This window comes from Lutra lutra, chromosome 7 (assembly GCF_902655055.1).
Source record: "Lutra lutra chromosome 7, mLutLut1.2, whole genome shotgun sequence".
Lineage (NCBI taxonomy): Eukaryota > Metazoa > Chordata > Mammalia > Carnivora > Mustelidae > Lutra > Lutra lutra.
The window spans coordinates 39,967,599-39,983,140 of NC_062284.1; the positions used below are offsets into that span (position 1 = coordinate 39,967,599).

At 33.7% G+C, this 15,542-nt stretch overlaps 1 protein-coding gene across 4 annotated transcripts in view; it reads left to right on the top strand.

Moving 5' to 3' along the window:
* MINDY2 (MINDY lysine 48 deubiquitinase 2) overlaps positions 1-15,542 on the top strand; it is a 76,099-nt gene that overhangs the window by 40,040 nt on the left and 20,517 nt on the right. For 3 of the 4 annotated variants that reach the window (XM_047736105.1, XM_047736106.1, XM_047736107.1), the window contains exons 5-6: positions 6,747-6,849; positions 13,125-13,267. The exons of the other annotated variant lie outside the window; for it this stretch is intronic. In XM_047736105.1, coding sequence (XP_047592061.1) covers positions 6,747-6,849; positions 13,125-13,267 — 246 coding nt within the window. The remainder of the gene's footprint in view (positions 1-6,746; positions 6,850-13,124; positions 13,268-15,542) is intronic. 4 annotated transcript variants of the gene reach the window in all.

A 15,542-nucleotide genomic window follows, 5' to 3' on the forward strand; every position in this document is an offset into this window, starting at 1 on the left:
ATAATCTCAGATGGAGGGATAAGTGAATGAAGAGAAAAATAACATGATAAATATACATGTAGACTGTATCAAATAATAACACTGTCTTGGGATTTTAAAAAAGAACATTAGCAAATACAAAAATAATAACATAAGTTGGGAGAAAGGTAAAGTATTCTAAGGGTCTAGAATTAATTGTTCAAGAAGAGAGTATCAACTTCTGACTTTGTGTGGGGGGTAGATGTTATAATTTCTATAACTTTGTCCAATGTGGTAGCCAAGTGTTGCTATTTAAATTTAATTAAAAATTTAGTTTCTGAGTTGCACTAGGTACATTCCAATTGTTCAGTAGCCACATGTGGCTAGTGGGTATCTTATTGAACAACACAGATTTGGAATATTTCCATTATTACTGAATGTGCTGTCAGATAATGCTCTTTAAGAGTAACTGTGAAAAGAATAGAAAACATAGTGCGTAACTTCTAGATTAGTAGAAAAGAGAAAAACTAATCTAAAAAAAGGAAGAAGAGGTAAAGGAATGTTGAACCGATGAGACAAAGAGAATAGATTTAATAAATTTAAGTATATAAATAATTATAGTAAGTGTTAAATAGGACTAAATGCTCTAGTTAAAAGTGGTTCTGAGGCTGGATTTAAGTATCTATATTTATTTTTCACAAGAGATAGAAAAAACAAAGATTACAAATAAAGAGAGGGAAAAAAAGATGCCATACAACTACTTAATGTTTAATTTGCCAAGGAGATATAATTATGTTAAATTTGTATGTGCCTGGAGATACCTAGAAAGTAAATACCTGACTGATTGCTCATTCTCTGAACCCATGGGAACTGTCACAAAGAATAAAGGTCAGTTTTTTACTACAAAAAAAACAAAATTTGTATGCATCTAATCCTATAATCTCAAAGTACATAAAGCAAAATTTAACAGAATTATAAAAAGAAATACATTACATGCTGGAATATGTTGTAGCTTTCTCTGTAACTGATAGGAGCAGAAAACAAAACCTACTGAATGTTATGTTTTTTTTTTTAAATTAATAAACTTGTTTTAATAATTTCAGATTTACAGGAAATGTGCAAAGATGTTAACAGAGAGTTCCTGCGTACTTTTCACCCCATTTCTTTTAATCTTATATGACCTTGGTACACATATCAAAACTTAATATTGGTACATTACTATTAGCTAATATAGCTAATAGTATTAGTGAAGACTCATACTTCACCAATTCATTTTTTAAGTTTTTATGTAAATTCCAGTTAACATACAGTATAATATTAATTTCAGGTGTATAATGTATTAATTGAACACTTCCACACATCACCTGGTGCTCATCATGACATGTGTACTCTAAAATCCCCATCACCTTTCTCACCCATTCCCCACCCACCTCTCTCTGGTAACCATCAGTTTGTTCTCTACAGTTAAGAGTTTGTGTCTTGGTTTTCTTCCTCCCTTTTTTTTCCCCTTTGCTTATTTGTTTAATTTTTTAAATTCCACATGAGTGAAATCATATGGTATTTGTCTTTCTCTGACTGGCTTATTTCACTTAGCATAATACACTGTAGCTCTATCTCTGTCATTGCAAATGCCAAGGTTTCCTTCTTTTTTGTGGCTGAGTAATATTCCTGTGTGTGTGTGTGTGTGTACCACATCTTCTTTATCTGTTCATCAGTTGATGGACATTTGGGCCTTTCCATAATTTGGCTATTGTAGATAATGCTGCTATCAACATTGGGGTGTGTGTATCCCTTTGAATTAGTATTTTTGTATTCTTTGGGTGAATACCTAGTAGTGTTTTGGCTGGAGCATAGGATAGTTCTGTTTTTGGGTTTTTTTTTAAGATTTTATTTATTTATTTGACAGAAATCACAAGTAGGCAGAGAGGCAGGCAGAGAGAGAGGGAGAAGCAGGCTCTCTGCTGAGCAGAGATCCCAGGACCATGAGATCATGACCTGAGCTGAAGGCAGAGACTTAACCCACTGAGCTACCCAGGCACCCCGATAGTTGTGTTTTTAAGTTCTGCAGGAACCTCCATACTGTTTTCCAGAGCAACTGCACCAGTTTGCATTCCCACCAACAGTGCAAGAGGATTCCTCTTTCTCCGCATCCTTGCCAACTCCTGTTATTTTTTGTGTTGTTGATTTTAGCCAGGCTGGCAGGTGTGAGATGATATCTAATTGTACTTTTGATTTGTATTTTTCTGATAATGAGTGATATTGAGTACCTTTTCATGTGTCTCTTAACCATATGTCTTCTTTGGAAAAATGTCTGTTCACATCTTCTCCCCATTTTTTTAATTGGACTATTTGGGGGTTTTTTGGGTGTTGAGTTTTATAAGTTCTTTATATTTTGGATACTAACCCTTTATCAGATATGTCATTTGCAAATATCGTCTCCCATTCCATGGGTCACCTTTTAGTTTTGTTAATTGTTTTCCTTTGCTCTGCAGAAGCCTTTTATTTTGATGTAGTTTCAGTAGTTTGTTTCTGCTTTTATTTCCCTTGCCTCAGGAAACATATCTAGAAAGAAGTTGCTACAGCTGCTATCAAAGAAGTTATTGCCTGTATTCCCCTCTAGTATTTTTATGGTTTCAGTTCTCACACATTTCACCAATTTTTCCACTAATTTTTGTTGTTGTTGTTGTTGTTCCATAATCTAATCTAGAATAACACATTGCATTTAATCATCCTATCTTCCTTGTCTCCTCCTGTCCATGACATTTTCTCTTTTTTTTTTCTTGAACCTGACAATTCATTCTTTTTATACATTCATGAAATTTACAAAAACTGACCTACTATAGGGCCATAAAGCAAGTTTCACCAAATTTCTAAGGATTTAAATCACATAGAATGTAGAATATCCTTTGACCACAGTGCGATTGAGCTAGAGAAATCAGTAGAAAAACAACAGACATTGTTTGCACCAAAAATTGATAATGAAAGTTAGAGTATATTTTTACCTGCACAATAACTAAGTCCATATCAAAACTTGCGAGTAGAGGGATTTTTAAAATCCTAAATTCATTAATTAATGAGTAAGAAAAGATTAAAAGCCAATAAACTATATACCTTTTAAATAGCAGAAAGTGCTAAAAAAAAAAGATCAGAAAGTATTTTTTATTTTTTTTATTTTTTTTTTTTTTAAAGATTTTATTTATTTATTTGTCAGAGAGAGCAAGGGAGAGAGAGCGAGCACAGGCAGACAGAATGGCAGGCAGAGGCAGAGGGAGAAGCAGGTTCCCTGACGAGCAAGGAGCCCGATGCGGGACTCGATCCCAGGATGCTGGGATCATGACCTGAGCCGAAGGCAGCTGCTTAACCAACTGAGCCACCCAGGCGTCCCCAGAAAGTATTTTTTAAAAAAGCAAAGAGTATTAAAATAGTAAATATATAATAATGAAGATTAACAAAGCTAAAATCTTCAAAATTCTTGAAGTAAACCTTCTTCAAAGAGAATTTTAAAATGAGAAACAGAAGGGGCACCTGGCTGGCTCATTTGGTAGAGTACACAACTCTTGATCTCAGCGTTGTGAGTTTGATCCCCACACTGGGTATAGAGATTACTTAAAAACAAAATCTTTTTAATAAATAAATAAAATGACAGAAAATGAAATTTTAAAAATATGTCATTTACATAGCATAAGTTCTTAGGAATAAAGCTGACAAAAAGATGCACAAGATCTCTGCATGAACAATTTTAAATTTGAGAGAAATTAGAGACCTATGTAAATGTAAGTCTCTATTCTTAGATTTTAGATTTTAAGACAATTTATACAGATGTCTATTCTCTCTAAAGTAAGTTATAGTTTCAGTATGACCCCAAACAAAATCCTAACAGATTTATGGGGAGTAGTTGTGGAATGAGACAATTGGATTCTGCAATTTATGTGGAAATGCAAAGGGCTGGGAACAGAAGCTATGATATACTTGAAGCAGAACAAGCAAGGAGGGCTTGCTCTTCCAGATAGGAAATACCTTAAATATTATAATTAAGAATTGGACAAATGATAGAGAATAGAGAAGCCAAAAGACCATGCATACATAGACAGAAAGAGGGCACTGTAGAGCAACAGGGAGTCCTTATAATAAAAGGTGCTAAGGCAATAAGGTAGCCTTTACAAATTTAATTAGATAGCCAGTTAGATAGCCAGTTCAGATTTCTAATTCGATAGTCAATTAAAAAGAATGAAATCATTTCCTCCAACTCAGAGCATAAAATTCTGTTCCATATGCATTGATGTTTAACTGTAAAAGCTAAAACTAAATAAGTTTGAGAGTATGTTTCTGACCTTATTGATAGGAAAGGATTTTTAAACAAATACATTAACCATGGAGAGCTTTGGTAAACATGACTACATTAAAATTGAGAACTTGTATTTATTTAAAGAAATCCTGAAGAAAATGTAAAAGCAAGCCCCTGAGAGGATTACAACTTATATAATGAATAAAGAGCTACTACAAATATATATATATATATATGTGTGTGTTTTAAGATAAACAACCTCATTTAAAAAAGGAAGCAAATTATTTGAACAGGCATTTTATAAAAATGGATATCCAAACAACTAGTGAACATATGAACTAGTCATTAGGGAAATGGAAATAAAAACCAAAATGAGTTATCACTATATGCCCATTAGAACATAGAACAATTAATATTTAAAAGTCTGACAGTACTAAATGTTGGAGAAGATGTGCAATGTAGAGAATTCTCATTTCGCGCTGATGAGGAAATAAATTGGCTTTCTGCTTTGGAAAGCAGTTTGGAGTTCTAAAGTAAAGTTGATGATAAGCATACCTTAAGACTTAGCAATTTGACTAAACATATTTCCTAGAGAAACTCTTTGTGTGTAGAATTGGATAAATGTATAAGGCTATTCATGGCGATATTTTTTGTCATATCCCAAAACTGCAAGCAACTTAGCCATCAAAAAATGAGTGAAAAAAAATTATATTATGCTATATCCATACTATGGAATACTATACAGTGAAAATGAACAAAAACAGCTGTACACCACTACATCTAACTACCTAGCATATATTTGCTCATTTGGTTTGTTGTTTGTCTTTACTCTAGAATGTAACCTTAATGAAAGCACAGACCATCTCTTTTGTTCACTGCTGAGCCTGCAGTCTCTAACAGCAACTGGTACACAGCAGTGCATAAAAGGCTCCCAAATGAATTCATTTACTGAAATGCTAATGTAGAGATTTGGCCTATGAAATCTCTGTATTGAAATCTTCATATTGTTTATTGCTGGTCTATAGAAGTGCAGTTGATTTTTGTGTATTGATCTTGTATTTGTATTTTGTGGATTCCTTAGGATTAAAAATTCATACCTTTTGGAAAGACTTAATGAAGTTGAGTCACTAAAGAAAATTGCTATAAAGAGTAAAAGTGTTAAGAAAAATAATGAAAATCTAAAGTTGCTGTGCCCTCAGATTGCTTCTTAAGGGTCTAAGTTTTCACTTTAAATAAAAACTGGAAGCCATACTCTTATGTTGTTTACATAGAATTTAAGATTCTGCTTTCAAAGAAAAAGTTATTTGGCTCTACATCAAAAGACACAAGTGAATACATTGTGTATTTTAACATGAAATGTTCAAGGTGTATATATAAAATTTTTTCACAACTCCTTGCTTTGACTTTTTTTCAATTAACTGCTCTTCTCAATAGTTGGTCCCACAATGGTTCAGAGGCGTTTTCTATCCTAGAATTTTGCAGGAACAAAATAATTGTAGCCTAGGGCAGTTTTCCCTAAACTTTGCTATGCAACAGTGGAATGAAAATTTAGACAATTGAGAAGCAACTTGAGCCTGGAATTCTTTTAGATCTTTTTTACAAGCTCTCCAGTTTGAGAACTATTGTCCAGAGTATTATTTGTACAGATACTATGTGAAGAATTGTATTCAAAGTATAAGTGTTCAAGAAGATCATTTGGATGTGGAAAGAAAACATTGGCCCTCTTATGTTATATCATTATATTAATTTGTATTTGTTTAATCAATACAGTAGTACATGTAAATAGATTAAAAGTAAATATATGTTACAGATGGGATGGCAATCAAAACAAGGTGTTTAAACACCAGAAACCTATTTTTCTTCAATAGTCAAAGCAAAGTATAATGGGAGGAGAGTAGAGATGCCCAATTTCATTTTCCTATATCTTAAGACATTGCATTTACTTTTCTACTTTACTGCCAAGGACAAAGATTAAATAAGTCTCATGAGGCAAATTCTATCCCTGATTAATATATATTAACTTTTCTTCAGGAAAATGATATGGTTATGTCTACTTGCATCTCCACTATACTTTCCTAAGGACTAAATAAATAAAATGGGAGAACTTTGTTAATCCCATAAATTATCTTTAGATTTGCCTTGCTCTAAATACAGAATATTTGTTTTTTAGAAAAAAATGAAATGTTCTTATTTTTCCCCCTGAAATGGTTTATTTTTTATTTTAATCACTTAAATGCATCTTCACAACCTTAAGAAATAAAGTTGCATGTTATAATCCCATTTCATCATTTTTTGCGTAATTGAAATACAGCTAAGCAATATTTTTCATAATATGTTATAATGAGCTGTAAACAAAATTAGGAACTGTTGGATGTTGATTTTCTTTTTCATAAGTAATATTTTTACATTTAATATTAGAATAAAACCCTAAAAAGTGATATGGGTTTCTTTGTTATTGTTTTTAATCTTACCGTGATTAGTGAGACAGTCATTTGTTTTCTAGATTGATGACATTGTAAAAGCTGTTGGTAACTGCAGCTACAACCAACTAGTGGAGAAGATCATCTCTTGTAAGCAGTCAGACAATAGTGAGCTCGTTAGTGAAGGTGGGTGAGTGCTCCTAATACCTGATTTATTCTTGGCAAAATAATTTGTGTTATAATTTTTTAGTAGCTTTTAAGTGTCACAAATAAGACTTCTAAAGAATCCAAGTGATGCTACTTGTAGGAATTATAAAAGAAGTAATTATTCATAAAGATACCAGTGAAAGGTTTTTTATCTAGAATGCTTTTCACTTGACTTCTAAAATCAGGCCTGGATTCTACTAAAAGTCTTTGGAATCACTTGTTAGCTTTGATATGGTCAATTGCCCAGGAGTTATTGATAATTACCTTTCTTACAAAAGGATTATTATTTGGGAGTACTGAGTGAACTTTACAATTCCTCCTCTAATTGATTGAAATGAGTATTATGTACTCAAGTGTTTATTTTAATAGAGTTCTGCCTTATGTTTCAGTACAATATAGTGTATCAGAGAACCATTCTAAATGAAAGTATACCTCAGATCATCAGATTTCCTAATCCCTAACTAATTAAAATTTTTAAATTTATCATTATAGAAGCAGTTTCATGTTTTTTTCAATCTGTGTTCTGGTCAATGAAGAGAAAAGTACATTTGAAACCAGAGTGCTTTTGGGATCCATAGTATTTGGATATACCTTTCCTACAGCCCACTTCACTTATAAATGTGCATGAATACTTGGGCTGGGCTCCTGTTCTCCTCCGTTTGAAGGATAAACGAGAGAGGAAATGATGAGAATAGGGAATGGGCTTCGTCATCATCATCCTCTCAGACACAGGTCTTTTACATGAGGTATAATAAAAGTTGATTATAATCACCACATTAAAAATATACCTAAGTGACTACAAGAGTATATAAGAACATATGAGAAGCTATTTACATGTATCACATGCTACATTAATCAAGTAATTATTCAATTACCCATAAATTTAAATGTTTATTCAAGAAGCAGGTAGCAGGAAAAGAGAGTATTTTAGTGGAGACTTATCCTAGGTTTTTGGTGTGGTTTTTTTTTTTGTAATCATCCTAGGTTTTTACTTTCAATAAATACATAAATATGCAGGGATACCAATCACTGATTTGTATAACAGCTCTTTCACTGCAACCCAAGGCAACAAAATTTTAATTTTAGGGGACAGAGGAGCAACAAAAGCTGTTAAAAATACTTTCAAATTTTATAAAAAATAAAAAAAATTATAAAAAAAATACTTTCAATTAACAAAATTCCATTCACTAGAACTTTTCCTTTCTTACCCAAACTTTCATTACTATATATTCCTGAACAAATAGACTATAAAAAAAATTTCCATGTGTAGATGCCTGCTCTCTGTAATTTCTGATATGCTATTCAGTAGTAATTGAGGGGACATAGGATTCAGCAAGTGTTAATAAATGGAATGATAGCTGTAAAAATGATGTTTGGGTGAACAGGCTTATAGGATGGGAAGCTATGGGGAATACTTGATAACAGCATTTTTCCTAAGCCAGGCTGTAATGTAACAAGTAATGTAATGTACTTAGGCAATATGCTAATTAACAAAGTGAACAACAACAAAAATCCAGCCCCTTCGTCACTTCTCCTTTCTCTCTACCTGATATTACAATTATTGTTACTATTTCTCTAACATAAACTGTAACTAATTTATATAGTATTGATACCTTGAGAAGAACTCCTTGATAAAAGCAAGGAAGGAATCACCCTCTTTAGTGCTATAGAATTTTGGGGCAATATGTACCAGAATTGATTAATTTCTTGGTATATAAATTTTATATGGTAGAATTCTGCATGTCAGATTTTTATAGCAAGGAATAATTTTATACAGATTTCAGTATACTACAAATGTATAGTCTGTTTGAAATAATTATTCAGTTACAGTAGTTTATTTGTATAGGCACTAAGAAATGGTATAGGAAAGAAAAGACCACAATGGACATTTTTACTTACAATATAGCAATTTAGCTTCCTCGCATTGTTTTCTTCCTCATATTTCTTGGGTATAGTGTTCAGCTGAAGGAGTCTGCTTCCTTATTCTCTTTGGCCCACAACTGTAACTTTCCTTCTGAATCAATAAAATATCCCAAAGGTGGTTTATTTCTAAACCTTCTTTATTAAAAAGTATTAAGCTTTAATCTCAGGTGGTAACTACTTTTTTTTTTTTAATTCAAATATTTCATCTCTGTAAGGTGTAGGATACAAGATATATTTTTACTATCATTCTTTTTGATGAAAAACCAATGTTATTTAGCTAAATAGAATTAGATATTCTTTTACCTTCTTTCAGATAACATTTTTTTTTCTTTTGATGGCAATACCTTGTAAGTAAAAGTACAGAACTTTTACATGTACTTAGAGAGTATGTATTATTTGCTACATCTTTTGGGTGACAGTACTTTTTTGAATCTAGTTATAATGATGGTTATGGCATGGCAGCAAAAATCAGTAAGGAAAAAAAAAAAAAACGCACAGTACCAGCTGCCAGACTTTGCTTGAGCTGGTCATTTAATTCCAGTTGCTTTCTTAGGAATAATTTCTTCTTTAACAGTTATTCCTAAGTTTAAAAAAAAGCTCAAGTAATTCCAGGATATTCATTTATTTAAATATTTATTGAGCTTTTATCATATGCCATCAACAGTGAAGATTATAGTTTGAATTCATGTTCTTTCTGATTAAATGATACTGATTTACTCTTCTTTTTCTTTATTTTGAAAACTCAGACTCATGAAAAAATTGGAATAGTACAATGATTATAATCCACTTTGCCTGAATTCACCAATTATTAACATATTGAAGTTTTGCTTTCTTTCTCTGTAGACACACACACACACACACACACACACACACACTTTCCTAAATCATGTGAGAATTAATTGCAAGTATCATAGAACTTTATCCATTAATGCTTCAGCAGTTGTCTCCTAAAAACAAGAGTTCTATGTAGTCATAATACAATTATCTCAGGAAATTTAGCATCAATGCAAATGATGCTACTTGTAGCAAATACAGTATACTTATCTAATAATACTATTCATGTTCTCAATTTTCCAATTGTCCCAATAATGCCCCTTTTAGCTTTGAAGATTTTTCAGTGTAGGTTCCAATCAAGAATCATTTAATTGTCATTTCAATTGAGCTTCCTGTAATCTAGAACAGATCCCAAATCTTTTTTCTCTTCTTTTTTTTCTTTTTGGTCTTTTCTGATACTGACTTTTCTTAATTAGTCCAGGCCAGTTTTTTTGTAGAATAGTCCTCAATTTGGATTCATTTGATTGTTTCGTCATGAGTAGAATAGGTCATATATTTTTGGTGGGAATACTACATAGGTGCTGGATACCATGCCTTTCCCAGTGCATCACATTCAGGTGGTACAAGATGTCTGATTATCCCATTATTGGTGATGTTGAAATATGATTAAGGCAGTATCTGCCAGATTTCTTTGTTGTAAAGATGCCCTTGCCTTTTGTAATTAATTAGTAATCTCTGATATCGTGCTTTGAAACTGTGTGAATACCCTGTTCCCTAATAATCTTTTAGCTAGTACAATTGACATTCACTGGTTCTTGTCTGAATCAACCCCTACTATGGTGATTATGATATTTCTCTTATTCCTTCTATGTTTATTAGTTGGCAGTCTTCTGTAAAATAAAAAGTGTTTTCTTCTCCTCCATTAAGCTTTTAAATATTCCATGAAAATCACAGGGCTCATTTTAAGAGTTGGCAAAAGAATTAGGAAACATTGTTCTCTATAAGTCTAAATTAGAATATGTTTTATGGCTTGGGAGAAATACAATTCAGTTTGCATTTATAATAATCAGCACTAAATTTTTAAACTTAATAACAGTAATTCTCCTGGCCTCCAGTCTTCACTTTGCTGTAACTAGTTTTATGTCCTTGAGCAAGTCATGTATTCTTTTTTTTTTTTCATGTATTCTCTCTTGAGCTGATATCCTGTTCTCTAGAAAGTAGTAGCTGAGAAAGACCTTTCTAGTGTAGCATTTTTGAATTTCACACACATGAAATAATGTTGTGAATTCAGTAATCTCCACTCATTTTTTTTTTAAATTTTTTAAAATTTATTTGACAGAGAGTGACACAGCGAGATTGGGAACAGAAGCAGGGGGTACGGGAGAGAGAAAAGCAGGCTTCCCGCCAAGCAGGGAGCCCGATGCGGTGCTTGATCCCAGGACCCTGGGATCACGACCTGAGCCAAAGGCAGACACCCAACGACTGAGCCACCCATGCACCCCTCCACTCTTTTTTTTTTTTTTTTATCTTTTTGAAAGGAATTTTTAGAGAGGATATTGTGTGAGATGTGGGAGGGGTATTTAGAAACATCTTTCTGAAGGAAGCATTTAGTAACATGGATATTACATAGAGCAGTGCTACTTCTCAGCATAGGTATAGTGCTTAAGACTTACTGTTATATATAGCAAGTGCTTTAGTATATAACTGATATATTGTCCTCAGTAACTTAGTACTTTGCAAAGTAATGGTAATAATTGAAACAGGGAGCTCTTCTAAATATATAAATGCAGGAAGTTGCAAATGAGCTATAAATTTCCTTTGGCAGGGACCTTCTATATAACTTTTTTGCACTTCCCCTCCAGCCTTAACCAATTCCTTGGAATAGTGTGATACATTGGTAGCTTTTTACAACCACTTTGCAGCTTGAAATGCTCTAGCTTGACACTAAGGGTGAGGGATAGAGAGGGAGTGGAATAAACCTATGTCATCCAGCTGCCTCTGGCCCTACCAAGTTTATTTTCAATTTCTTGTTGAGGTGTCAGTTTCTTAATGGAGGTTTCTCTTTTCTCCCTGTAACTGCGCCTCTCTGCCCACTTATAAAACTTTTTAGAGCTTTCTGTTCCACCCTACCCCACCCCCACCCTCACCCCCATTGCTACTGAGACATTCCTTATTAAAGGAAAGGAGCATAAGGATGAAGGAAGAAAAAAGAAGGAAAGAAGAAGAATACAGGTTTTCAAGTTATTTACACAGATTCTCATTATTCCTGGTAGTTACATTCTGTAAAGTTGCTGTGAACATTCAATTCATGAATACTGAGCCACTGCTCCTAGGGGAAACACAAGAGTAGGTTCCTATGAGCCTCTGGTCACAAGATTTTCATCACAAATGAAAATATAACCTTGTTTTATTTGTGTTTCTGTTTAGAGACATTTATTTATTTATTTAGACATTTATTTAATACATATTGTTGATTCATTAACATCAAACACGTGGCCAACAGCACTATAACTCATGTCTGAATGAATCTGCAAAAATGTGTTTTCTCTATAGGGCACATCACAGCCTTTGACTCCCCAGCACTTCAGCAGTATGCTTGAGGGCCATTTTACACACCCCGAAAGGCATACCTAACAGACTGTGAAAAGTCTGTTTATAGTAAGAAAGCTGAAATAAGAAGGCAGAACATTGCCTTGCTTGACCTCAGTGGGGAATGTGTGCATTGAGTGACTCAAAAATTTTGCCACTTTGCCCAGATCCAAGATTTACCCTGAAGCACAGCAAGTATTGATTTTTGGATTCATAAATAAATTTTAGTTACTAGGCAAGTTTGCAGGTATGAAAGTACACAAATAATGAGGATCAACTGTACATACATCTTTTAAATTAAACCCCAGTAAACTTTATATTTCACTGTGTTTGAAAAGAAAAGAGATCATTTCTGTCTCTGAACTTGATATATCTACATAATGAGTGGTATATGTGGAAGGACATTAGGATAAAAGTGGCATCAGTTATCCCAATTTTTTCTACTTAGTCTCACACCTACTTTAAGTTTTTAGTCTTTTATTTAGCAAAAACTGAACAGTTTGTGAATTGAGAATTATCTAGGGTCTTTGTTAACATCTTAAAACAACTGAAGTTGTTAAACACCTTTCCACTGGGAAAGTCACTGTTGACATACATCTTTAATTCCTACTTTTTAAATTGCTAACTCATGCCTTCTTATTTGTTTTAATAGGCTTTAGTGTTATTTTGTCTGTATCTTCTATTGGTAGTTGCCTAAAATCCTTTTTGGAAGTAGGTGGAGTATAAGCAAATACATTTATTGTTAAAAAGAAGCTCATGTAACTGTTTCTTTAGGATGAAGAATGTCTATAGACACATCTTCCATAGCAGAATTACAAAGAAAAATCTTCAATTTGGAGTCATCATGTTATAGTAGTTAAATCTTATTTTGATTGGCCTTTCTTCATACTTGGACCACAATATAAATAGAAAAAACTTTTTAATTCTGAAATTATTCTTCTATCTAATATTATGCATTGGTTCCATAGGCTTTGTAGCTGAGCAGTTTCTAAATAACACAGCCACTCAACTGACATACCATGGATTATGTGAACTAACTTCAACGGTTCAGGAAGGAGAACTTTGTGTGTTCTTTCGGAATAATCATTTTAGCACCATGACCAAATACAAGGTATGATATAGAAATAGCTATTTAATTGTTATTCTAAATTAAAGGAGCTGGATTTAGAGGTGTCTTATGATCTACTTCAAAATAAAAATAAATTCAGCATAATATTCTTTATTCATCGGATTTATGAAGGTAATTATTAAATATTTAGGATGCAGTGGATTCACAATTTAAGTGTTACTTCAAATCAGCTTTTTGTTTTAATTCTCAACTCCTTTTTCACAGATTACTGTGTTAAAAAATATTATTTCCTAAGAAAAAAAGATAAAGAGATAGAACTATGATTGCTAAAGATGGATGTATATCTTTGAGGGGAAGTTAGAAGAAAGAATGAGGATTTGTCTTTATGATAGTGTTTATTATTACTAAAGCTATCAGTGTGACTTTAAATTCTTCTTATGCCATTTATGGCTCTGCAAAAAAATCTTACTGATTTATCCTCTTTGTCATTTCTTCACCCATATCTCTTCCATTTTGACAGCTGCTGCCTATTTGAGGAGTTCCGCAACTTAAGGGGGCCTTCCATGGTAGAATACTACTCTGATCGTGTCAGTAATATAGGAAAAATGCTCAGTAGCACTCAGTGCTTAGAAGATAAAAATGCAAGGTGTTTTCTGCTATCGTCCTGTGCCAACACTGTACTTAGCCATATAGTCTGCCTACTCATTAATAATCATCTGTCTTCATACACACTTAATGCTTTACCATTTCTGCACTTTTTCCATCATTTCTTACTCCTTAATTCCTATTTGAAAAGATCCTCACTCCTCTTAGCTTATCCACATTTCACCTAGCTTTTAAGAAGCCTTTCAAATACTAACTCTCCAGTACAGCTACTCCTTTTCTCCTAAAACCAGTAGTTCTCAACCAGGTTGTATGCTAGAACTACTTGGAAGCTTTTTAAAAAATACCAATGCCCAGACTTCACTACAAACTCAGTTCAATCAGAATGTGTAAAGGTAGGACCTAAGGATCTGTATTTGTTAAATGCTCCCCAGGTGATTTAAATGTACAGCTGATGCTGAGGATCACTACTTTACCCAACCTCCTCTAGCTGCTGTGAGCCATGTCATTCTTATTTCCCTTATGGATGAGTACCTAGTTACCAGTTGTCTTTTCGTGTAAATGTGCCTTCTTTCTCTAAATGAAAGTAAGTGGATTGAAGTTAGAAATGGGGTCTTCATATTTGCTTCAACACTTTAATCAATGAATTGCACAAAGCAGTGTAAAATAGTGATTTGTTTGCTTACATATGAATGCCCTAAGTACTGAGCAGTATGTGGAATTGTTGAATCACTATATTGTACACCTGAAACTAATAACACTGTATGTTAATTACACTGGAATTTAAATTTTAAAAAATTAATTTAAGGGGCACCTGGGTGGCTCAGTGGGTTAAGGCCTCTGCCTTCGGCTCAGGTCATGATCCCAGAAGTCCTGGGATCGAGCCCCACATCGGGCTCTCTGCTCCATGGGGAGCCTGCTTTCTCCTCTCTCTCTCTGCCTGCCTCTCTGCCTACTTGTGATCTCTGCCTGTCAAGTAAATAAATAAAATCTTAAAAAAAAAAAATTAAAAAATACTCTAAAGCCTTAGCTCTCTTGTTGTATTAGTTAGAGCAGGGGTTCATTTGTATTGTTCCCACATTTGAGGTAGTTGTGTGCTAGGTGCTGGCCCAGAGTCACCCATACTTTTCAGAAATTTAAGGCTCCAAAACTTAGAATCAGAATTACTGCCATATAGTGTATATTGCTAAGTCATCTTGCTTGACCGGATCTCTTCAAGTCCACACCTCAGTCATTTAACAAATACTATTAAGCATGATTGTGTCTGGGTACTCAGCCAAGTGTTGCAGCCTGAGCATGGCAGCTTTGGTTCCTACCATTTAGGACCCCTGAGTTTGGCAAGAAACATATGTTAAATAATTGTACAAATAGTTATTATTTCTATTGGGATACACTTTAAGGGGTTCATAAACATGCTGTGAGTGCTGTTATCAGGACTTATAACCTAGCTAGGTATGTCAGGAAAGATTTCTTGGGAAGGGAACATTTAAACTGAGACTTGGGGGCACATGGGTGGCTCAGTCGTTAAAGCGTTTGCCTTCGCCTGGGGTCAGGATCTCAGTGTCCTGGGATCGGCCCCCTGCATCAGGCTCCTTGCCTGATTCTCCCTCCCTCTGCCTGCTGCTCCCCTGCTTGTGCTCTCTCGCTCTCTCAAATAAATAAATAAAATCTTTTTTAAAAATTAAAAAAAAATAAACTGAGACTTGAAGAATGA